The sequence below is a fragment of the Corvus moneduloides genome, chromosome 6 (assembly GCF_009650955.1).
Source record: "Corvus moneduloides isolate bCorMon1 chromosome 6, bCorMon1.pri, whole genome shotgun sequence".
NCBI lineage: Eukaryota > Metazoa > Chordata > Aves > Passeriformes > Corvidae > Corvus > Corvus moneduloides.
The window spans coordinates 53,218,588-53,243,128 of NC_045481.1; the positions used below are offsets into that span (position 1 = coordinate 53,218,588).

The window sequence follows — 24,541 nt, forward strand, 5'->3', positions numbered from 1 at the left end:
AGCCATGGGTATGAGTCTATGATCAGTTTGTGTTTTAATAGGAAAAAAGGGAAATTCAGACAGAAATCAAAGAAAATCAGGAGCTGTTTTCCTGCACTGCTGCACAGGGAGGGGTGACCTCTGTGGGCAGGGCCACCCCTTCCTGGGGACAGGGCCCCAGCACAGCGCCACACACGTGTCCCCAGGGCTGCGGCATCCTCATGGCGACGGCCCCAGGGCGCTGCTGCCGACATCATCATAGTCTGTGTGCACCGGCGGCTGTTCCGAGGGGGTCCTGGTGGCTCCTGGGGCACTCGGAGGGGAGTAGATCCCACCTGGGGACAGCACAGAAGGGTGCAGGGGGGGCAGATGGCTCCGTGTCCCCCCTGACAGGCCCCACCTGGGGTCTGGCTGCAGCACCCATGGATCTGCAGCCGGATCCCTGCCCACCCCCACAGCCAAAGCCTGCCATGCAGTGCCTCTGCAGAGGGGACAGGGCAGCTGTGAGCCCTCTTACCTGTGGGGAGGACACAGATCCACCTCCTCTGTGCCACGCCCTCGGAGATGTCCCCAGTGCTGGGAGCAGGGGGCTCCTGTGGCACACCCAGGGCATCGTCGTAGCCATCCGGGGTTCTGTGCTCGGGCCGGGCAGGGGGCTCTGGGACAGGCACAGGGTCCATGGCAGTGACCCAGCGGCCCTGGCTCGGCCATGCTCAACGGCCTTGCCACCGGGGATGTGCTAGTGGCCACGCTTGCTACACGCTAACAAGAGGAGGACTTGTCCCCTCAGCTCCCCTGCCCGAGTGTGTGCCATGTCCCCAGCACTCCCCACTGCGTTCCTGCCCTGTGGCCCTACCTGGGCTTGCCTCGGTGTCACTCCCCTCCACGCTGTCGCCGGTGTAATAGGGCAGCTTCTTCACCGACCCCTCTGACAGGGAACCTGCAGGGGAGAAACAGGGACTTGGGCGTGGCCTCAAGCGGCACCGAGGGTGACGCAACCTCACACCACAACCGCGGGGCTGCCGTGGGACCGAGGGACACCCCCAGCCCCTGGCGAGGAGCCACTGCTGGGCCACCGGGACCCTGAGCTGCCATGGGGCTGTGGGGCAGAGCCCCCTCTCCGGGCAGAGCTGGGGCACAGGGGCTGCACCCACCCGGGCGACTGGGCACCTCCTGGTACTCCGGCATCGCGGTGTAGTCCAGCTCCTCGTAGACAGCGTTGGAGACGGCATCTGCAGCTCTGCCAGGGCCTGGAACGAGACGCAGCGTTGACCTGGGGCCCTGGCCAGGTGGGTGGGTGGCAGCGGGAGCAGCCCTGCCCACCTTCTGAGCCGTTCCGCAGCGCGGGAGCCCCGGAACCCCCAAACCGGGTCTGTGCCAGCCCCCACCCGCCAGGACCCACCTCGGCGCCAGGCGCGGGCACGGCACAGCAGCACGGCCAGGGCGCCCAGGGCCACGCACAGCAGCGTCCCCAGCACCACGCACAGGACAGTTGGCACAGGCACGGTCCCCGCGGTCACCGCTGCCGCTCTGCTGCCACGGACACCTGTGTGGGGACACGGGCAAGAAGTGAGCGGAGCGCGATCCCAGCCATCCCGGTCTTGGGGGTGCTGGCACGGGCACAGCTACCTGTGCTCGTGGCACCGTCGGGATGGGGGGTAGTGTCCGTCTCAGCGATGCCATCACTGTCCCCATCACAAGCCACGTGGGCGTCCCCGCCTGGGCCGCAGCTCTGCAGATTCCAGGGTGCCGAGGGGCACCCCCAGAGCGAGCGGGCCCCGTCCTCACAGCCCACCCAGGCCAGCCAGGCGGGGGCCGGCTGCTGGGCGGGGACGGCCGACAGCCAGCCCCGGGGCCCACAGCCCAGCTGTTGGCAGACGGTGTTGGCGGTGCCGGGGCTGGTGCCGTCGGCGCACACGCGGCCCCAGGTGCCGTTGTGGGACACCTCCAGGAACCCGCGGCAGCGCCCGCGGCCGCCCGCCAGCCGCACGGAGAGCTGCTCTGCAAGGGGTGCACGGCGGTCACGGCACGGCCAGCAACCCCCCGGGGGCTCTGCTGGACCCCGATCTGGGGTGCCCGGCACTGACCTGAGCAGACGGCCCCTGCCCCGCCGCCACGCCCGCACTCGCGCCCTTCCGAACGCCCGCATTCCCAGAGAGACTCCTCGCTCCCGGAGCAGGCAGGGATGTACGGCCACAGCGGCCCCGGGCCGGCACCGAAGCGCGCCCAGCTCGGTGCCTCCAGCGCCGTGCCACAGCCCAGCTCCCGGCAGACAACGGCGGCGTCCCGCAGCTCCCAGCCTTCCTGGCAGACGGCGCTCCACGTGCCACCGGAATAGACCTCCACGCGCCCGGCGCAGCGCCCAGAGCTCCCCACCAGCCTCACCCGCCGGCTGCCTGCGGCCACCGAAGCACCGGGTTGGGGTGGCTGCCTGGGCCACCGCCACCTCCAGCCCTTCTCGGGACACCCACCTGAGCAGACAATGACCAACTCCTCAGGCCTGGTGATTGATGCAGGGCCCATCCCTGAGACTTCATCCATGTTCTCCAGCTCCTCACCCATCTTATGGCGTCTTGTTGTTGCAAGGCCTGTCCCTGTGACATATTCCATCTCCTCATCAATCTTCTCACCGCTGCTGGTCAGCGCAGAACCCATGTCCAAAATGTCCATCTCTTCAGTCATGATGTCCATCTCGCTGGGGCTGCTGCCGCCCCCAACAGTGGCCATACCCAAGGAGATGTAAACGTCCTTGGGAACACCACAGCCCAGCACTGCGCAAACCATGTGGACATCCCATGACTTCCACTGCTCCACAGGCACACGGCGCCATGCCGGGCTGGTTATGGTCTCCTCCAGCCGCCCATCGCAAAAGCTCTGACCCTCCACCAGCCGCAGGGACTCGACGAAGCCACCAACACCTGCAAAATCACCAGTAGAAGCATGGGGCTGTGCCACCTGGCTCAGACCATGCTTCACTCCAAAACATCCCTGCGTCCTCTGCTCCCAATTCCTGGGGGGTCCCAAAAGCCCTTCATGCACCTCCCGCAGGTGCCGTACACACCTGAGCAGTTGACGGCAGCGGCGTTTCCGGGGGCACAGGGGGGCTTCCCCAGCACGGCCACGGGGCACTCGCCCGGGTGCCGCTCGCTCCCCGCTGCAGCCGAAGGCGTCCGGCCGCAGTGGCCCGTCCCCGCTGCCAAAGGAGCCTCCCGGGGGCACGGTGAAGGCGCGGCCGCAGCCCAGGTGGCGGCACAGGACGTGCGCATCGGCCAGCTCCCACTCGCTGGCGCACACGGAGCCCCACGTCCCCCTCACTGCCACCTCCACCCGCCCGGTGCATCCCGAGCTGCTGTTGCCCAGCCGGAAGCCCGTGTAGGCTGTGGCAGAAAGGGCGTTGAGGGGGGCGATGGCGCAGGGAGCCCAACAGCCCCCGGTGTCCCCGGCACTTACGGGAGCAGATGACGCTGGCAGGGCCGGTGCTGCAGCCCTGGCTGTGGGGCCGATGCCGGGCACAGGCGCTGAGGAGGGGCTCGGTGCCGTTGCACTGGAAGCCCCCGTCCCAGAGCGGCCCCGATCCTGCCCCAAATCGCTCGCTGCCGGGGATGGAGAGCGCCGCTCCACAGCCCAGCTCCCGGCAAACCACCTGCGCCACCTTCATGTCCACCTGATCCTCGCAGACACCCACCCAGGCCCGGCCCTGCCGTACCTCCAGCCGCCCGGCACACGCTCCATCACCTCCGACCAGCCGGGAAAATCCTGCGCGAGCAGTGCAGGATCAGTGTCCGGGGACGTGCATGAAGTGCCACATCCTCCCCTGTCCGGTTCCTACCTTGGCAAGTAACAGCAGTGTCGTAGTTATGGATGAAGTTATAAGGTCCCCAGCCACGGATCTCACAGTCCCAGAGAGTGGACTCATTTCCTTTGCAGTCCACCACGGCAAGACTGACGGGCCCATCCCCTGCACCAAAGATCTCGGGGGCAAAGTAGGCACCGGCAGCCGAGCCACAGCCCAGATGCTGGCACACAACCTCGGCGTCCTCCATGTCCCAGCGGTCATCTGTCACCGAGCCCCAGCGTCCCCGAAGCTTCACTTCCACCCTCCCGGCGCAGGGACTGCCGCCGCCCGCCAGCCTCAGCTCCACGGCATCTGCACCGGGACACCGGCACGGCTCAGCCCTGCCGGGGATGCTCAAGCACAGCGTGGCAGCCCCGGCACCGCCAGCGCGTCCCCTCACCTCTGCAGGTCACCCCCGCATCCGACTCGTGGCCGCAGAAGTGCTGTCCCCACCCGAAGTGCGGACACTTCTCCAGCGCCTCCTCGGTGCCGCGGCAGAAGAAGGGCTGGAGCCAGATGCGCCCGGTGCCCTGCCCGAACGGGGCGTACGGGGACGCCTTGGCCACCCGGCCACAGCCCAGCTGCCGGCACACCACGATGGCCCAACGGGCTTCCCTGTGGAAGTCGAAGACGCAGACGGAGCCCCACTCCCCGCCGTGCTTCACCTCCACGCGCCCGGCACAGCGCCCGCCGCCGCCCACCAGACGCAGCTCCCCGGAGCCTGCGGCACGGAGGCTGCTGAGCCGGGCCCGCCACCGCCGCGGGCCCCGCTCCCGCCGCCCGGCGCTCACCCGCACACAGCTGCGCGCACACCAGCAGCCCCAGCGCCGCCATCGGCCCCATGGCCCCGGCGCCGAGCCCCGCGCAGCCAGGGGATGTCTCGGCAGCGCCCGAGCCAACGGAGGCAGCAGCAGCACCAGGGCACCCTTTATCAGGGCCTCATCTCCCGGCTGCGGGGCCGCGGCCTCCAATAACCTGCTCCGTGCCCAAATATGAGGCTCGCCTCCGCTTCTGGCGTCACACAGCCCGCCACAGTGGGCTGCCACCCGGATGTCCCCGGGGGGAGACAGCCCCCCCACAGCACCTGGCCTGCGGGGGCCCTTCCTCTACCCCCCCGTGCCTCCAACTCCGCTGCTGGAGCCTGCCCACAGCCATCCTGACTGATGGCGACACGCTGCACCCCAAATCCCACCAAAAGCCGCACTGCGACCACCCTCAGCCCCGGCACCTGCAAAGCCCAAAGCCCCCATCCTTGGCGTGCTCCCCGCCCGCCGTGCCCGCAGCCCCCGCGGGGGTGGCAGCTGCCGGCTCCCCGGTCCCTCGCGGCGGCGCTGGCACATGGCGCTGCTGCCGCAGCTGCGGCCCCGCGCTCGCCTCGCCGCCAGCGCAGGAAGGAGGCGGTCACCCCCCGGCGGCTCCCGGCGTCGGCATCGACCGCACGCGGCTCCTGACACCTGCGCTGCCGCCGAGAACGCCGCGGCTCCGCGCTGCCCCTGCCCCGCCGCCCCGGCCCCCGGCAGCTCGGCAGCCGCGCGCTTCAGGAAACTTCCCCGTCTCACCATTCACCAGGCTCTGCCAGCACGCTCCCAGCGCAGGAATCCACTCTCGCTGCTCGCGCCGCCGCCCCCTTCCCAGCCGCGGCTCCAGTGACCCGCGCTGGCCCCGCTGCCTCCCCAAACACACACTCCCACCCCGCTGCCTCCCCAAACACACACTCCACACCCACACCTCGCTTCCTCACCGCTTCCACCCCAGCTTTCCCATGGCACACTCTGTCTTGGGGTGACCTTATGATGTGTATCCCATATCGCTGCTTATGCCCAGAAATTAATTTTTGTGCTTTTCTATGCCTCTAAACTGAGCCTGAGAGGGGGAAGGAAAAGCTGAGCAAAACTTTTTCAAAGCAGTTTGCAGCTTGTTCAAGGTCAAGTAGAGATAGTGACTTTTTTCCCCACCCCAGCTGTGGCAGGGGAGCGAGGAAGCACCCGGCTTGCTGCTTTCCAGTCAGCTTTTGGCCAGTTGTTTTCAGTTTCTTGTTCTCCGGAGAGAGACTGAGAGTTGGATTTTGCTTTTCCTTCTCTGGAATTCCGGATTTTCTCCCTTTTCTACTGGACTGCTTTCAGCCTCAGAGCACATCGGGAGGACTTTCCACCGGGCACAGAGGGCCATGCCCTGGCCCAAGCCCCAGCTCCGAGGAGACCAAAGGGAGGACTCTAACACTTTCCCAGGTTTTTCCTCCACAGAGAAACATTTTATTATTTAGCCTTATTTTCCTTTTCCCGTGTCTTTGGTAAATAAATAGTTTTATCTCCTTCACTTTCCTTCGAGGAAAATTTATTTTTTCCCGAACCTGGGGGGGGGGGTGGAGGGGGGGAGGGGTTTGTGCCTTCTCTCAGAGGTATATTTCTAAATTTGGCCAAACCGGAACACAGTCGCAGGTGTCTCCCTCGATAAATCCACTTCCCGCAGGCGCAGGAACACAGAAACAGCCCGAGCTGGTGCCTCTAGAGAGGGACCCGGAGATTTGACCCCCCTCCCGTCACAAGCACACCAAAGTCCACACTGAAGTCTCTCTTCCTCCTCATCCTCGTCTCCTGCTGTGTCTCTCAGTGTCCCTCACCTGGCCGGGGCCACGGTTTCCCGGGCCCTTCGCTATGCAAAGTTCCGGCACTTCCCACGCACAGCAAACCGAGCAGCTGGAACTGCAGCTGCTCCCCATCCACCTGCACCCCAGGAATTCCTCACCAGCAGAACGTCCCGCGGTCCCTCGCTGCGCGGCGGCGGCGGCAGGGAGGAGCTGCCCTGCCCCGTCCCTCCGCGCTGCCGGGCACTGCGGCACCGGGCACTGGCCCGGACCTGCTCCGCTGAGAGACGCACGCACGGCACGGAGCCCAAAGCGGGGCCGCTGGGTGCGGGCACCCGAAGCGGAGGGCGGTGTGCGGCTGGGTGGCTGCTGCCCCGGGCAGAGGGGACAGGAGCTCTCCGGGCCCACGGATACCTCTGGGGACCCTTGGACGGCTCTGAGGGTCTTTCCCGAGACTTCCCGTTGGGCTGCGGTATTCCCGCCTCACCAGCCCCTGCTGCTGCGAGGACCTCAGCCACTGCTGCGCCCTTCCCACCTGGGGCAGCTCACCGAGCCGAGGCCAAAGCGCTCCTTCCCTGTTTCCCTCGGCCCCACAGGCTGGGCAGCTGCCAGCTGTCGGGCGCCTGCTGTGCCCAGCGCTGGCCACGCGGCTGCTGCAGGGGCCCCGTCTCACCTGCCTGGACCTGAGGGACAACGAGCTGGGAGCCCACGGCATCCTGCAGCTCTGCCAGCAGCTGCGGCATCCCATCTGCCATCTGCGGAGCCTGGGGTGAGGGCCCTGCCGTGGCCAAGCCCAGCAATCTCCCTGTGCCCTTCCCCTTTAGCCCACCATGCCCAGGGATGCATCTGTGCTTCCAGTTCCTGCCCCACGTCCCCGAGGCATGGCTGATGTACCCGGGATGGAGGTCCCAGCCCTGGAACTCGGTCTCCAGACAGTTTGCGTTTTGTATTGCTTTTGCATGGCCTGGTTTTTGGGAGCGGGGGGGGGCCACAGAGGGGGCTCCTGTGAGAAGCTCCTGCAAGTTTTCACCATGTCCGGCAGAGCCAATTGCTGATGGCTCTGAAGATGGACATGCTACTGGCCAAAACCGGGCCAATGAGAGAGCTTGGTAACACCTCTGTGATGACATATTTAAGAAGAAAATCAAAACTAAGTCACACAGTTTTGCCTTCTAGTCAGAGAAGAGGAGGTGGTGAGAACATGTGAGGAAAACAACATGGAACACCACGGTCAGTGGAGAAGGAGGGGGAGGAGGTGCTCCAGGTGCCGGAGCCGAGGTGCCTCTGCAGGCCGTGGTGCCGACCATGGTGAAGCAGCTGTGCCCCTGCAGCCCATGGGGATCCACGGGGGATGCAGAGATCCACCTGCAGCCCGTGGGGGAGGTGGTGCCCGTGGCAGAGCAGGTGGATGCCTGGAGGAGGCTGTGTTCCAGTGGAAGACCCGGTGGGGAGAGAGGGCCCCGCTTCCAGGTGGAGCAGCCTGTCCTTGGGGCCCTGCACCCCGTGCAAGAGACCCACGGCGCAGCAGTTTAGGGAGGGCTGTGTGCCCGTGGGAGGGACTCACGCTGCAGCAGGGGCGGGGTGGCTGCTGCTGCTGCTGCTGAGAGTGGACCCGCGTGGGAGAGGTTCGTGGAGAACTGTCTCCTGTAGGAGGGACCCCACAGGCTCACAGGGCAAGGACTCCTCTCCCGGAGCAGCGGAAGAAAATCTCGGTGCTGAAATGACCAAACACCCATGCCCTGTCTCCCTGCGCTGTCGGGGGGAAGGAGGGAGGGGCTGGGGGAAGAAAAGGTGTGTTTGAGGGTTTATTTTACTTCTCATTATCCTCCTCTGATTCTGTTAGCAATACATTCACTTTGTAACTTTAACTTAAGCCTGTTTTGCCCTTGAAGTGTTTTTTCCCTCTCTCCTCTGCCCAGCTGAGGCAGGGGAGGGTGAGCAAGCAACTCCTCTGGGTGCCTGGCGTCGGGCCAGCGTCAAACCACGAGAGTCTTTAATAAGAGGAAAAGGGAAATTCAGACAGAAAGCCAAGAAAATCCCTACACAGGAGCTGTTTTCCTGCACTGCTGCACGGGGGGGGTGACCTCTGTGGGCAGGGCCACCCCTTCCTGGGGACAGGGCCCCAGCACAGCGCCACACACGTGTCCCCAGGGCTGCGGCATCCTCATGGCGACGGCCCCAGGGCGCTGCTGCCGACATCATCATAGTCTGTGTGCACCGGCGGCTGTTCCGAGGGGGTCCTGGTGGCTCCTGGGGCACTCGGAGGGGAGTAGATCCCACCTGGGGACAGCACAGAAGGGTGCAGGGGGGGCAGACGGCTCCGTGTCCCCCTTGAAAGGCCCCACCTGGGGTCTGGCTGCAGCACCCATGGATCTGCAGCCGGATCCCTGCCCACCCCCACAGCCAAAGCCTGCCATGCAGTGCCTCTGCAGAGGGGACAGGGCAGCTGTGAGCCCTCTTACCTGTGGGGAGGACACAGATCCACCTCCTCTGTGCCACGCCCTCGGAGATGTCCCCAGTGCTGGGAGCAGGGGGCTCCTGTGGCACACCCAGGGCATCGTCGTAGCCATCCGGGGTTCCGTGCTCGGGCCGGGCAGGGGGCTCTGGGACAGGCACAGGGGTCCATGGCAGTGACCCAGCGGCCCTGGCAGGGGTCTGGCTCTGCCATGCTCAACGGCCTTGCCACTCGGGATGTGCTGGTGGCGCTCGGGTCCCACAGGGAAAGGCCATGCTTGCTACACACTAACAAGAGGGGGACTTGTCCCCTCAGCTCCCCTGCCCGAGTGTGGGCCATGTCCCCAGCACTCCCCACTGGCTTCCTGCCCTGTGGCCCTACCTGGGCTTGCCTCGGTGTCACTCCCCTCCACGCTGTCGCCGGTGTAATAGGGCAGCTTCTTCACCGACCCCTCTGACAGGGAACCTGCAGGGGAGAAACAGGGACTTGGGCGTGGCCTCAAGCGGCACCGAGGGTGACGCAACCTCACACCACACCGCGGGGCTGCCGTGGGACCGAGGGACACCCCCAGCCCCTGGCGAGGAGCCACTGCTGGGCCACCAGGACCCTGAGCTGCCATGGGGCTGTGGGGCAGAGCCCCCTCTCCGGGCAGAGCTGGGGCACAGGGGCTGCACCCACCCGGGGCGACTGGGCACCTCCTGGTACTCCGGCATCGCGGTGTAGTCCAGCTCCTCGTAGACAGCGTTGGAGACGGCATCTGCAGCTCTGCCAGGGCCTGGAACGAGACGCAGCGTTTACCTGGGACCGTGGCCACCGTGGGTGGCAGCGGGAGCAGCCCTGCCCACCTTCTGAGCCGTTCCGCAGCGCGGGAGCCCCGGAACCCCCCAAACCGGGTCTGTGCCAGCCCCCACCCGCCAGGACCCACCTCGGCGCCAGGCGCGGGCACGGCACAGCAGCACGGCCAGGGCGCCCAGGGCCACGCACAGCAGCGTCCCCAGCACCACGCACAGGACAGTTTGCACAGGCACGGTCCCCGCGGTCACCGCTGCCGCTCTGCTGCCACGGACACCTGTGTGGGGACACGGGCAAGAAGTGAGCGGAGCGCGATCCCAGCCATCCCGGTCTTGGGGGTGCTGGCACGGGCACAGCTACCTGTGCTCGTGGCACCGTCGGGATGGGGGGGTAGTGTCCGTCTCAGCGATGCCATCACTGTCCCCATCACAAGCCACGTGGGCGTCCCCGCCTGGGCCGCAGCTCTGCAGATTCCAGGGTGCCGAGGGGCACCCCCAGAGCGAGCGGGCCCCGTCCTCACAGCCCACCCAGGCCAGCCAGGCGGGGGCCGGCTGCTGGGCGGGGACGGCCGACAGCCAGCCCCGGGGCCCACAGCCCAGCTGTTGGCAGACGGTGTTGGCGGTGCCGGGGCTGGTGCCGTCGGCGCACACGCGGCCCCAGGTGCCGTTGTGGGACACCTCCAGGAACCCGCGGCAGCGCCCGCGGCCGCCTGCCAGCCGCACGGAGAGCTGCTCTGCAAGGGGTGCACGGCGGTCACGGCACGGCCAGCAACCCCCCGGGGGCTCTGCTGGACCCCGATCTGGGGTGCCCGGCACTGACCTGAGCAGACGGCCCCTGCCCCGCCGCCACGCCCGCACTCGCGCCCTTCCGAACGCCCGCATTCCCAGAGAGACTCCTCGCTCCCGGAGCAGGCAGGGATGTACGGCCACAGCGGCCCCGGGCCAGCACCGAAGCGCGCCGAGCTCGGTGCCTCCAGCGCCGTGCCACAGCCCAGCTCCCGGCAGACAACGGCGGCGTCCCGCAGCTCCCAGCCTTCCTGGCAGACGGCGCTCCACGTGCCACCGGAATAGACCTCCACGCGCCCGGCGCAGCGCCCAGAGCTCCCCACCAGCCTCACCCGCCGGCTGCCTGCGGCCACCGAAGCACCGGGTTGGGGTGGCTGCCTGGGCCACCGCCACCTCCAGCCCTTCTCGGGACACCCACCCGAGCAGACGATGACCATCCCCTCAGGGCTGCTGGTTGGTGCGGGGCCCATCCCTGAGACATCGTCCATGTTCTCCACTACATCATCCATCTTCTCACGGCTGCTGCTCAGCGCAGAACCCACGTCCAAAATGTCCGTCTCTTCAGTCATGACGTCCATCTCGCTGGGGCTGCTGCTCACGACAGTGGCCGTACCCAAGGAGGTGTTAACGTCCTTGGGAACGCCACAGCCCAGCACTGCGCAAACCATGTGGACATCCCATGACTTCCACTGCTCCACAGGCACACGGCGCCATGCCGGGCTGGTTATGGTCTCCTCCAGCCGCCCATCGCAAAAGCTCTGACCCTCCACCAGCCGCAGGGACTCAACGAAGCCACCAACACCTGCAAAATCACCAGCAGAAGCATGGGGCTGTGGCACCTGGCTCAGACCATGCTTCACTCCAAAACATCCCTGCATCCTCTGCTCCCAAATCTTGGAGGGTCCCAAAAGCCCTTCATGCACCTCCCGCAGGTGCCGTACACACCTGAGCAGTTGACGGCAGCGGCGTTTCCGGGGGCACAGGGGGGCTTCCCCAGCACGGCCACGGGGCACTCGCCCGGGTGCCGCTCGCTCCCGCTGCAGCCGAAGGCGTCCGGCCGCAGTGGCCCGTCCCCGCTGCCAAAGGAGCCTCCCGGGGGCACGGTGAAGGCGCGGCCGCAGCCCAGGTGGCGGCACAGGACGTGCGCATCGGCCAGCTCCCACTCGCTGGCGCACACGGAGCCCCACGTCCCCCTCACTGCCACCTCCACCCGCCCGGTGCATCCCGAGCTGCTGTTGCCCAGCCGGAAGCCCGTGTAGGCTGTGGCAGAAAGGGCGTTCAGGGGGGCGATGGCGCAGGGAGCCCAACAGCCCCCGGTGTCCCCGGCACTTACGGGAGCAGATGACGCTGGCAGGGCCGGTGCCGCAGCCCAGGCTGTGGGGCCGATGCCGGGCACAGGCGCTGAGGAGGGGCTCGGTGCCATTGCACTGCAAGCCCCCGTCCCAGAGCGGCCCCGATCCTGCCCCAAATCGCTCGCTGCCGGGGATGGAGAGCGCCGCTCCACAGCCCAGCTCCCGGCAAACCACCTGCGCCACCTTCATGTCCACCTGATCCTCGCAGACACCCACCCAGGCCCGGCCCTGCCGTACCTCCAGCCGCCCGGCACACGCTCCATCACCTCCGACCAGCCGGGAAAATCCTGCGCGAGCAGTGCAGGATCAGTGTCCGGGGACGTGCATGAAGTGCCACATCCTCCCCAGTCCGGTTCCTACCTTGGCAAGTAACAGCAGTGTCGCAATCATGGTCGAAATAATAGGGACCCCAGCCACGGATCCCGCAGTCCCAGAGACTGGACTCATTTCCTTTGCATTCCACCCTGGCCAGATTGATGGGCCCATCCCCTGCACCAAAGCGCTCCAGGGCAGAGTAGGCACCGGCAGCCGAGCCACAGCCCAGATGCTGGCACACAACCTCGGCGTCCTCCATGTCCCAGCGGTCATCTGCCACCGAGCCCCAGCGTCCCCGCAGCTTCACTTCCACCCTCCCGGCGCAGGGACTGCCGCCGCCCGCCAGCCTCACCTCCACGGCATCTGCACCGGGACACCGGCACGGCTCAGCCCTGCCGGGGATGCTCAAGCACAACGTGGCAGCCCCGGCACGGCCAGCGCGTCCCCTCACCTCTGCAGGTCACCCCCGCATCCGACTCGTGGCCGCAGAAGTGCCGTCCCCACCCGAAGTGCGGACACTCCTCCAGCGCCTCCTCGGTGCCGCGGCACACGGGCTGGAGCCAGATGCGCCCGGTGCCCTGCCCGAACGGGGCGTACGTGGACGCCTTGGCCACCCGGCCACAGCCCAGCTGCCGGCACACCACGATGGCCCAACGGGCTTCCCAGTCGAAGTCGAAGACGCAGACGGAGCCCCACTCCCCGCCGTGCTTCACCTCCACGCGCCCGGCACAGCGCCCGCCGCCGCCCACCAGACGCAGCTCCCCGGAGCCTGCGGCACGGAGGCTGCTGAGCCGGGCCCGCCACCGCCGCGGGCCCCGCTCCCGCCGCCCGGCGCTCACCCGCACACAGCTGCGCGCACACCAGCAGCCCCAGCGCCGCCATCGGCCCCATGGCCCCGGCGCCGAGCCCCGCGCAGCCAGGGGATGTCTCGGCAGCGCCCGAGCCAACGGAGGCAGCAGCAGCACCAGGGCACCCTTTATCAGGGCCTCATCTCCCGGCTGCGGGGCCGCGGCCTCCAATAACCTGCTCCGTGCCCAAATATGAGGCTCGCCTCCGCTTCTGGCGTCACACAGCCCGCCACAGTGGGCTGCCACCCGGATGTCCCCGGGGGGAGACAGCCCCCCCACAGCACCTGGCCTGCGGGGGCCCTTCCTCTACCCCCCCCGTGCCTCCAACTCCGCTGCTGGAGCCTGCCCACAGCCATCCTGACTGATGGCGACACGCTGCACCCCAAATCCCACCAAAAGCCGCTCTGCGACCACCCTCAGCCCCGGCACCTGCAAAGCCCAAAGCCCCCATCCTTGGCGTGCTCCCCGCCCGCCGTGCCCGCAGCCCCCGCGGGGGTGGCAGCTGCCGGCTCCCCGGTCCCTCGCGGCGGCGCTGGCACATGGCGCTGCTGCCGCAGCTGCGGCCCCGCGCTCGCCTCGCCGCCAGCGCAGGAAGGAGGCGGTCACCCCCCGGCGGCTCCCGGCGTCGGCATCGACCGCACGCGGCTCCTGACACCTGCGCTGCCGCCGAGAACGCCGCGGCTCCGCGCTGCCCCTGCCCCGCCGGCCCGGCCCCCGGCAGCTCGGCAGCCGCGCGCTTCAGGAAACTTCCCCGTCTCACCATTCACCAGGCTCTGCCAGCACGCTCCCAGCGCAGGAATCCACTCTCGCTGCTCGCGCCGCCGCCCCTTCCCAGCCGCGGCTCCAGTGACCCGCGCTGGCCCCGCTGCCTCCCCAAACACACACTCCCACACCCACACCTCGCTTCCTCACCGCTTCCACCCCAGCTTTCCCATGGCACAGTCGCAGCTGTCTCCCTCGATAAATCCACTTCCCGCAGGCGCAGCAACACAGAAACAGCCCGAGCTGGTGCCTCTAGAGAGGGTCCCTGAAATTTGACCCCCCTCCCGTCACAAGCACACCAAAGTCCACACTGAAGTCTCTCTTCCTCCTCATCCTCGTCTCCTGCTGTGTCTCTCAGTGTCCCTCACCTGGCCGGGGCCACGGTTTCCCGGCCCCTTCGCTATGCAAAGTTCCGGCACTTCCCACGCACAGCAAACCGAGCAGCTGGAACTGCAGCTGCTCCCCATCCACCTGCACCCCAGGAATTCCTCACCAGCAGAACGTCCCGCGGTCCCTCGCTGCGCGGCGGCGGCGGCAGGGAGGAGCTGCCCTGCCCCGTCCCTCCGCGCTGCCGGGCACTGCGGCACCGGGCACTGGCCCGGACCTGCTCCGCTGAGAGACGCACGCACGGCACGGAGCCCAAAGCGAGGCCGCTGGGTGCGGGCACCCGAAGCGGAGGGCGGTGTGCGGCTGGGTGGCTGCTGCCCCGGGCAGAGGGGACAGGAGCTCTCCGGGCCCACGGATACCTCTGGGGACCCTCGGTCGGCTCCGAGGATCTTTCCCGAGACTTCCCGTTGGGCTGCGGTATTCCCGCCTCACCAGCCCCTGCTGCTGCGAGGACCTCAGCCACTGCTGCCCCCTTCCCACCTGGGGCAGCTCACCGAGCCGAGGCCAAAGCGCTCCTTCCCTGTTTCCCTCGGCCCCACAGGCTGGGCAGCTGCCGCCTGTCGGGCGCCTGCTGTGCCCAGCGCTGGCCACGCGGCTGCTGCAAGGGCCCCGTCTCACCTGCCTGGACCTGAGGGACAACGAGCTGGGAGCCCACGGCATCCTGCAGCTCTGCCAGCAGCTGCGGCATCCCGCCTGCCCGCTGCGGAGCCTGGGGTGAGGGCCCTGCCATGGCCAAGCCCAGCAATCTCCCTGTGCCCTTCCCCTTTAGCCCACCGTGCCCAGGGATGCATCTGTGCTTCCAGTTCCTGCCCCACGTCCCCGAGGCATGGCTGATGTACCCGGGATGGAGGTGCCAGCCCCGGAGTGAGGTCCCAGCCCTGGAACACAGTATCCAGACAGTTTGTGTTTTGTATTGCTTTTGCATGGCCTGCTTTCTGGGAGCGGGGGGCCCACAGAGGGGGCTCCTTTGAGAAGCTCCTGCAAGTTTCCACCATGTCCGGCAGAGCCAATGGCTGATGGCTCTGAAGATGGACCTGCTACTGGCCAAAACTGGGCCAATGAGAGAGCTTGGTAACACCTCTGTGATGACATATTTAAGAAGAAAATCAAAACAAAATCACACAGTTTTGCCTTCTAGTCAGAGAAGAGGAGGTGGTGAGAACATGTGAGGAAAGCAACATGGAACACCACGGTCAGTGGAGAAGGAGGGGCAGGAGGTGCTCCAGGCCCTGGAGCCGAGGTGCCTCTGCAGGCCGTGGTGCCGACCATGGTGAAGCAGCTGTGCCCCTGCAGCCCATGGGGATCCACGGGGGATGCAGAGATCCACCTGCAGCCCGTGGGGGAGATGGTGCCCGTGGCAGAGCAGGTGGATGCCTGGAGGAGGCTGTGTTCCAGTGGAAGACCCGGTGGGGAGAGAGGGCCCCGCTTCCAGGTGGAGCAGCCTGTCCTTGGGGCCCTGCACCCCGTGCAAGAGACCCACGGCGCAGCAGTTTAGGGAGGGCTGTGTGCCCGTGGGAGGGACTCACGCTGCAGCAGGGGCGGGGTGGCTGCTGCTGCTGCTGCTGAGAGTGGACCCGCGTGGGAGAGGTTCGTGGAGAACTGTCTCCTGTGGGAGGGACCCCAAGGCTCACAGGGGAAGGACTCCTCTCCCGGAGCAGCGGAAGAAAATCTCGGTGCTGAAATGACCAAACCCCCATGCCCTGTCTCCCTGCGCTGTCGGGGGGAAGGAGGGAGGGGCTGGAGGAAGAAAAGGGGTGTTTGAGGGTTTATTTTACTTCTCATTATCCTTCTCTGATTCTGTTAGCAATACATTCACTTTGTAACTTTAACTTAAGCCTGTTTTGCCCTTGAAGTGTTTTTTCCCTCTCTCCTCTGCCCAGCTGAGGCAGGGGAGGGTGAGCAAGCAACTCTTCTGGGTGCCTGGCGTCGGGCCAGCGTCAAACCACGAGAGTCTTTAATAAGAGGAAAAGGGAAATTCAGACAGAAATCCAAGAAAATCCCTACACAGGAGCTGTTTTCCTGCACTGCTGCACAGGGAGGGGTGACCTCTGTGGGCAGGGCCACCCCTTCCTGGGGACAGGGCCCCAGCACAGCGCCACACACGTGTCCCCAGGGCTGCGGCATCCTCATGGCGACGGCCCCAGGGCGCTGCTGCCGACATCATCATAGTCTGTGTGCACCGGCGGCTGTTCCGAGGGGGGCCTGGTGGCTCCTGGGGCACTTGGAGGGGAGTAGATCCCACCTGGGGACAGCACAGAAGGGTGCAGGGGGGCAGACGGCTCCGTGTCCCCCTTGAAAGGCCCCACCTGGGGTCTGGCTGCAGCACCCATGGATCTGCAGCCGGATCCCTGCCCACCCCCACAGCCAAAGCCTGCCATGCAGTGCCTCTGCAGAGGGGACAGGGCAGCTGTGAGCCCTCTTACCTGTGGGGAGGACACAGATCCACCTCCTCTGTGTCACGCCCTCGGAGATGCCCCCAGTGCTGGGAGCAGGGGGCTCCTGTGGCACACCCAGGGCATCGTCGTAGCCATCCGGGGTTCCGTGCTCGGGCCGGGCAGGGGGCTCTGGGACAGGCACAGGGGTCCATGGCAGTGACCCAGCGGCCCTGGCAGGGGTCTGGCTCGGCCATGCTCAACGGCCTTGCCACCGGGGATGTGCTGGTGGCGCTCGGGTCCCACAGGGAAAGGCCATGCTCGCTACACACTAACAAGAGGGGGACTTGTCCCCTCAGCTCCCCTGTCCGAGTGTGGGCCATGTCCCCAGCACTCCCCACTGGCTTCCTGCCCTGTGGCCCTACCTGGGCTTGCCTCGGTGTCACTCCCCTCCACGCTGTCGCCGGTGTAATAGGGCAGCTTCTTCACCGACCCCTCCGACAGGGAACCTGCAGGGGAGAAACAGGGACTTGGGCGTGGCCTCAAGCGGCACCGAGGGTGACGCAACCTCACACCACACCGCGGGGCTGCCGTGGGACCGAGGGACACCCCCAGCCCCTGGCGAGCAGCCACTGCTGGGCCACCGGGACCCTGAGCTGCCATGGGGCTGTGGGGCAGAGCCCCCTCTCCGGGCAGAGCTGGGGCACAGGGACTGCACCCACCCGGGCGACTGGGCACCTCCTGGTACTCCGGCATCGCGGTGTAGTCCAGCTCCTCGTAGACAGCGTTGGAGACGGCATCTGCAGCTCTGCCAGGGCCTGGAACGAGACGCAGCGTTTACCTGGGACCGTGGCCACCGTGGGTGGCAGCGGGAGCAGCCCTGCCCACCTTCTGAGCCGTTCCGCAGCGCGGGAGCCCCGGAACCCCCAAACCGGGTCTGTGCCAGCCCCCACCCGCCAGGACCCACCTCGGCGCCAGGCGCGGGCACGGCACAGCAGCACGGCCAGGGCGCCCAGGGCCACGCACAGCAGCGTCCCCAGCACCACGCACAGGACAGTTGGCACAGGCACGGTCCCCGCGGTCACCGCTGCCGCTCTGCTGCCACGGACACCTGTGTGGGGACACGGGCAAGAAGTGAGCGGAGCGCGATCCCAGCCATCCCGGTCTTGGGGGTGCTGGCACGGGCACAGCTACCTGTGCTCGTGGCACCGTCGGGATGGGGGGTAGTGTCCGTCTCAGCGATGCCATCACTGTCCCCATCACAAGCCACGTGGGCGTCCCCGCCTGGGCCGCAGCTCTGCAGATTCCAGGGTGCCGAGGGGCACCCCCAGAGCGAGCGGGCCCCGTCCTCACAGCCCACCCAGGCCAGCCAGGCGGGGGCCGGCTGCTGGGCGGGGACGGCCGACAGCCAGCCCCGGGGCCCACAGCCCAGCTGTTGGCAGACGGTGTTGGCGGTGCCGGGGCTGGTGCCGTCGGCGCACACGCGGCCCCAGGTGCCGTTGTGGGACACCTCCAGGAACCCGCGGCAGCGCCCGCGGCCGCCCGCCAGCCGCACGGAGAGCTGCTCTGCAAGGGGTGCACGGCGGTCACGGCACGGCCAGCAACCCCCCGGGGGCTCTGCTGGACCCCGATCCGGGATGCCCGGCACTGACCTGAGCAGACGGCCCCTGCCCCGCCGCCACGCCCGCACTCGCGCCCTTCCGAACGCCCGCATTCCCAGAGAGACTCCTCGCTCCCGGAGCAGGCAGGGATGTACGGCCACAGCGGCCCCGGGCCGGCACCGAAGCGCGCCCAGCTCGGTGCCTCCAGCGCCGTGCCACAGCCCAGCTCCCGGCAGACAACGGCGGCGTCCCGCAGCTCCCAGCCTTCCTGGCAGACGGCGCTCCACGTGCCACCGGAATAGACCTCCACGCGCCCGGCGCAGCGCCCAGAGCTCCCCACCAGCCTCACCCGCCGGCTGCCTGCGGCCACCGAAGCACCGGGTTGGGGTGGCTGCCTGGGCCACCGCCACCTCCAGCCCTTCTCGGGACACCCACCTGAGCAGACAATGGCCGCCCCATGAGAGATACCAGGAGGTGCAGTGGTAACCACGTTCATCTTGAACGAATAACCGAATGTGTAGTATGCTCCAGTTAGCTCGGTGGTCATGCCCTGCATTGTTTCGATCACCCTCTCAATGACGGCCCTCTCCTTCTCGTCAATGTTCCACAGGATGTCCTCACCACGGACAGCAATGCTCTTGTCCAGCCCTCCACAGCCCATCTCCGAGCACACGTTGCTGAAATTCCATACGAACAAAAGCTCTCCTGGCACACGGCGCCAGGTCCCACTGCTTATGGCCAACTCCAACCACCCATCGCACCGGGTCTCACCCTCCACCAGCTCCAGGGACTCAACAATGCCTGTAAAATGACCTGATTTAGCCTTTCCCCACACAACATCCCTGCATCCTCTGCTCCCAGTTCCTGGGGGGTCCCAAAAGCCCTTCATGCACCTCCCGCAGGTGCCGTACACACCTGAGCAGTTGACGGCAGCGGCGTTTCCGGGGGCACAGGGGGGCTTCCCCAGCACGGCCACGGGGCACTCGCCCGGGTGCCGCTCGCTCCCGCTGCAGCCGAAGGCGTCCGGCCGCAGTGGCCCGTCCCCGCTGCCAAAGGAGCCTCCCGGGGGCACGGTGAAGGCGCGGCCGCAGCCCAGGTGGCGGCACAGGACGTGCGCATCGGCCAGCTCCCACTCGCTGGCGCACACGGAGCCCCACGTCCCCCTCACTGCCACCTCCACCCGCCCGGTGCATCCCGAGCTGCTGTTGCCCAGCCGGAAGCCCGTGTAGGCTGTGGCAGAAAGGGCGTTCAGGGGGGCGATGGCGCAGGGAGCCCAACAGCCCCCGGTGTCCCCGGCACTTACGGGAGCAGATGACGCTGGCAGGGCCGGTGCTGCAGCCCTGGCTGTGGGGCCGATGCCGGGCACAGGCGCTGAGGACGGGCTCGGTGCCATTGCACTGCAAGCCCCCGTCCCAGAGAGGCCCCGATCCTGCCCCAAATCGCTCGCTGCCGGGGATGGTGAGCGCCGCTCCACAGCCCAGCTCCCGGCAAACCACCTGCGCCACCTTCATGTCCACCTGATCCTCGCAGACACCCACCCAGGCCCGGCCCTGCCGTACCTCCAGCCGCCCGGCACACGCTCCATCACCTCCGACCAGCCGGGAAAATCCTGCGCGAGCAGTGCAGGATCAGTGTCCGGGGACGTGCATGAAGTGCCACATCCTCCCCTGTCCGGTTCCTACCTTGGCAAGTAACAGCAGTGTCCCTTTCATGGCTGTAGTTATAAGGTCCCCAGCCACGGATCCCGCAGTCCCAGAGAGTGGACTCATTTCCTTTGCAGTCCACCATGGCCAGACTGACGGACCCATCCCCTGCACCAAAGATCTCGGGGGCAAAGTAGGCACCGGCAGCCGAGCCACAGCCCAGATGCTGGCACACCACCTCGGCGTCCTCCATGTCCCAGGGGTCATCTGCCACCGAGCCCCAGCGTCCCCGCAGCTTCACTTCCACCCTCCCGGCGCAGGGACTGCCGCCGCCCGCCAGCCTCACCTCCACGGCATCTGCACCGGGACACCGGCACGGCTCAGCCCTGCCGGCGATGCTCAAGCACAACGTGGCAGCCCCAGCACGGCCAGCGCGTCCCCTCACCTCTGCAGGTCACCCCCGCATCCGACTCGTGGCCGCAGAAGTGCTGTCCCCATCCCAAGTGCGGACACTCCTCCAGCGCCTCCTCGGTGCCGCGGCACACGGGCTGGAGCCAGATGCGCCCGGTGCCCTGCCCGAACGGGGCGTACGGGGACGCCTTGGCCACCCGGCCACAGCCCAGCTGCCGGCACACCACGATGGCCCAACGGGCTTCCCAGTCGAAGTCGAAGACGCAGACGGAGCCCCACTCCCCGCCGTGCTTCACCTCCACGCGCCCGGCACAGCGCCCGCCGCCGCCCACCAGACGCAGCTCCCCGGAGCCTGCGGCACGGAGGCTGCTGAGCCGGGCCCGCCACCGCCGCGGGCCCCGCTCCCGCCGCCCGGCGCTCACCCGCACACAGCTGCGCGCACACCAGCAGCCCCAGCGCCGCCATCGGCCCCATGGCCCCGGCGCCGAGCCCCGCGCAGCCAGGGGATGTCTCGGCAGCGCCCGAGCCAACGGAGGCAGCAGCAGCACCAGGGCACCCTTTATCAGGGCCTCATCTCCCGGCTGCGGGGCCGCGGCCTCCAATAACCTGCTCCGTGCCCAAATATGAGGCTCGCCTCCGCTTCTGGCGTCACACAGCCCGCCACAGTGGGCTGCCACCCGGATGTCCCCGGGGGGAGACAGCCCCCCCACAGCACCTGGCCTGCGGGGGCCCTTCCTCTACCCCCCCGTGCCTCCAACTCCGCTGCTGGAGCCTGCCCACAGCCATCCTGACTGATGGCGACACGCTGCACCCCAAATCCCACCAAAAGCCGCACTGCGACCACCCTCAGCCCCGGCACCTGCAAAGCCCCCATCCTTGGCGTGCTCCCCGCCCACCGTGCCCGCAGCCCCCGCGGGGGTGGCAGCTGCCGGCTCCCCGGTCCCTCGCGGCGGCGCTGGCACATGGCGCTGCTGCCGCAGCTGCGGCCCCGCGCTCGCCTCGCCGCCAGCGCAGGAAGGAGGCGGTCACCCCCCGGCGGCTCCCGGCGTCGGCATCGACCGCACGCGGCTCCTGACACCTGCGCTGCCGCCGAGAACGCCGCGGCTCCGCGCTGCCCCTGCCCCGCCGGCCCGGCCCCCGGCAGCTCGGCAGCCGCGCGCTTCAGGAAACTTCCCCGTCTCACCATTCACCAGGCTCTGCCAGCACGCTCCCAGCGCAGGAATCCACTCTCGCTGCTCGCGCCGCCGCCCCTTCCCAGCCGCGGCTCCAGTGACCCGCGCTGGCCCCGCTGCCTCCCCAAACACACACTCCCACCCCGCTGCCTCCCCAAACACACACTCCCACACCCACACCTCGCTTCCTCACCGCTTCCACCCCAGCTTTCCCATGGCACACTCTGTCTTGGGGTGACCTTATGATGTGTATCCCATATCGCTGCTTATGCCCAGAAATTAATTTTTGTGCTTTTCTATGCCTCTAAACTGAGCCTGAGAGGGGGAAGGAAAAGCTGAGCAAAACTTTTTCAAAGCAGTTTGCAGCTTGTTCAAGGTCAAGTAGAGATAGTGACTTTTTTCCCCACCCCAGCTGTGGCAGGGGAGCGAGGAAGCACCCGGCTTGCTGCTTTCCAGTCAGCTTTTGGCCAGTTGTTTTCAGTTTCTTGTTCTCCGGAGAGAGACTGAGAGTTGGATTTTGCTTTTCCTTCTCTGGAATTCCGGATTTTCTCCCTTTTCTACTGGACTGCTTTCAACCTCAGAGCACATCGGGAGGACTTTCCACCGGGCACAGAGGGCCTGGCCCTGGCCCAAGCCCCAGCTCCGAGGAGACCAAAGGGAGGACTCTAACACTTTCCCAGGTTTTTCCTCCACAGAGAAACATTTTATTATTTAGCCTTATTTTCCTTTTCCCGTGTCTTTGGTAAATAAATAGTTTTATCTCCTTCACTTTCCTTCGAGGAAAATTTATTTTTTCCCGAACCTGGGGGGGGGGGGGGGGGGGGGGGTGGAGGGGGGGAGGGGTTTGTGCCTTCTCTCAGAGGTATATTTCTAAATTTGGCCAAACCGGAACACAGTCGCAGGTGTCTCCCTCGATAAATCCACTTCCCGCAGGCGCAGCAACACAGAAACAGCCCGAGCTGGTGCCTCCAGAGAGGGTCCCTGAAATTTGACCCCCCTCCCGTCACAAGCACACCGAAGTCCACACTGAAGTCTCTCTTCCTCCTCATCCTCGTCTCCTGCTGTGTCTCTCAGTGTCCCTCACCTGGCCGGGGCCACGGTTTCCCGGCCCCTTCGCTATGCAAAGTTCCGGCACTTCCCACGCACAGCAAACCGAGCAGCTGGAACTGCAGCTGCTCCCCATCCACCTGCACCCCAGGAATTCCTCACCAGCAGAACGTCCCGCGGTCCCTCGCTGCGCGGCGGCGGCGGCAGGGAGGAGCTGCCCTGCCCCGTCCCTCCGCGCTGCCGGGCACTGCGGCACCGGGCACTGGCCCGGACCTGCTCCGCTGAGAGACGCACGCACGGCACGGAGCCCAAAGCGGGGCCGCTGGGTGCGGGCACCCGAAGCGGAGGGCGGTGTGCGGCTGGGTGGCTGCAGCCCCGGGCAGAGGGGACAGGAGCTCTCCGGGCCCACGGATACCTCTGGGGACCCTTGGACGGCTCTGAGGATCTTTCCCGAGACTTCCCGTTGGGCTGCGGTATTCCCGCCTCACCAGCCCCTGCTGCTGCGAGGACCTCAGCCACTGCTGCCCCCTTCCCACCTGGGGCAGCTCACCGAGCCGAGGCCAAAGCGCTCCTTCCCTGTTTCCCTCGGCCCCACAGGCTGGGCAGCTGCCGCCTGTCGGGCGCCTGCTGTGCCCAGCGCTGGCCACGCGGCTGCTGCAAGGGCCCCGTCTCACCTGCCTGGACCTGAGGGACAACGAGCTGGGAGCCCACGGCATCCTGCAGCTCTGCCAGCAGCTGCGGCATCCCATCTGCCATCTGCGGAGCCTGGGGTGAGGGCCCTGCCGTGGCCAAGCGCAGCAATCTCCCTGTGCCCTTCCCCTTTAGCCCAGCGTGCCCAGGGATGCATCTGTGCTTCCAGTTCCTGCCCCACGTCCCCGAGGCATGGCTGATGTAGCCGGGATGGAGGTCCCAGCCCTGGAACTCGGTCTCCAGACAGTTTGCGTTTTGTATTGCTTTTGCATGGCCTGGTTTTTGGGAGCGGGGGGGGCCACAGAGGGGGCTCCTGTGAGAAGCTCCTGCAAGTTTTCACCATGTCCGGCAGAGCCAATGGCTGATGGCTCTGAAGATGGACATGCTACTGGCCAAAACTGGGCCAATGAGAGAGCTTGGTAACACCTCTGTGATGACATATTTAAGAAGAAAATCAAAACTAAGTCACACAGTTTTGCCTTCTAGTCAGAGAAGAGGAGGTGGTGAGAACATGTGAGGAAAGCAACATGGAACACCACGGTCAGTGGAGAAGGAGGGGCAGGAGGTGCTCCAGGTGCCGGAGCCGAGGTGCCTCTGCAGGCCGTGGTGCCGACCATGGTGAAGCAGCTGTGCCCCTGCAGCCCATGGGGATCCACGGGGGATGCAGAGATCCACCTGCAGCCCGTGGGGGAGGTGGTGCCCGTGGCAGAGCAGGTGGATGCCTGGAGGAGGCTGTGTTCCAGTGGAATACCCGGTGGGGAGAGAGGGCCCCGCTTCCAGGTGGAGCAGCCTGTCCTTGGGGCCCTGCACCCCGTGCAAGAGACCCACGGCGCAGCAGTTTAGGGAGGGCTGTGTGCCCGTGGGAGGGACTCACGCTGCAGCAGGGGCGGGGTGGCTGCTGCTGCTGCTGCTGAGAGTGGACCCGCGTGGGAGAGGTTCATGGAGAACTGTCTCCTGTGGGAGGGACCCCAAGGCTCACAGGGGAAGGACTCCTCTCCTGGAGCAGCGGAAGAAAATCTCGGTGCTGAAATGACCAAACACCCATGCCCTGTCTCCCTGCGCTGTTGGGGGGAAGGAGGGAGGGGCTGGAGGAAGAAAAGGGGTGTTTGAGGGTTTATTTTACTTCTCATTATCCTCCTCTGATTCTGTTACCAATACATTCACTTTGTAACTTTAACTTAAGCCTGTTTTGCCCTTGAAGTGTTTTTTCCCTCTCTCCTCTGCCCAGCTGAGGCAGGGGAGGGTGAGCAAGCAACTCCTCTGGGTGCCTGGCGTCGGGCCAGCATCAAACCACGAGAGTCTTTAATAAGAGAAAAAGGGAAATTCAGACAGAAAGCCAAGAAAATCCCTACACAGGAGCTGTTTTCCTGCACTGCTGCACAGGGAGGGGTGACCTCTGTGGGCAGGGCCACCCCTTCCTGGGGACAGGGCCCCAGCACAGCGCCACACACGTGTCCCCAGGGCTGCGGCATCCTCATGGCGACGGCCCCAGGGCGCTGCTGCCGACATCA

At 66.7% G+C, this 24,541-nt stretch overlaps 1 protein-coding gene across 1 annotated transcript; it reads right to left on the reverse strand.

The window, feature by feature from the left end:
• Nucleotides 1-43: 43 nt before the first annotated feature.
• On the reverse strand, nt 44-20,984 carry LOC116445986. Its single transcript, XM_032113182.1, is given in 41 exon segments — nt 44-314; nt 497-637; nt 836-919; nt 1,134-1,229; nt 1,382-1,525; nt 1,609-1,980; nt 2,067-2,897; nt 3,041-3,134; nt 3,136-3,356; nt 3,430-3,735; nt 3,809-4,126; nt 4,215-4,920; nt 6,560-6,719; nt 6,948-7,153; nt 8,596-8,678; nt 8,861-9,001; nt 9,235-9,318; nt 9,383-9,628; nt 9,779-9,922; nt 10,006-10,021; nt 10,023-10,378; nt 10,465-10,773; nt 10,849-11,350; nt 11,353-11,690; nt 11,764-12,069; nt 12,143-12,460; nt 12,549-12,866; nt 13,375-13,681; nt 14,201-14,360; nt 16,337-16,658; nt 16,892-16,975; nt 17,189-17,284; nt 17,434-17,577; nt 17,661-18,032; nt 18,119-18,427; nt 18,503-18,868; nt 18,983-19,297; nt 19,371-19,676; nt 19,750-20,067; nt 20,156-20,473; nt 20,544-20,984. Coding segments are annotated over 41 exon segments (10,425 nt in total). The 5' UTR covers nt 20,596-20,984; the 3' UTR covers nt 44-198.
• Between the last annotated feature and the right edge of the window lie 3,557 nt (nt 20,985-24,541).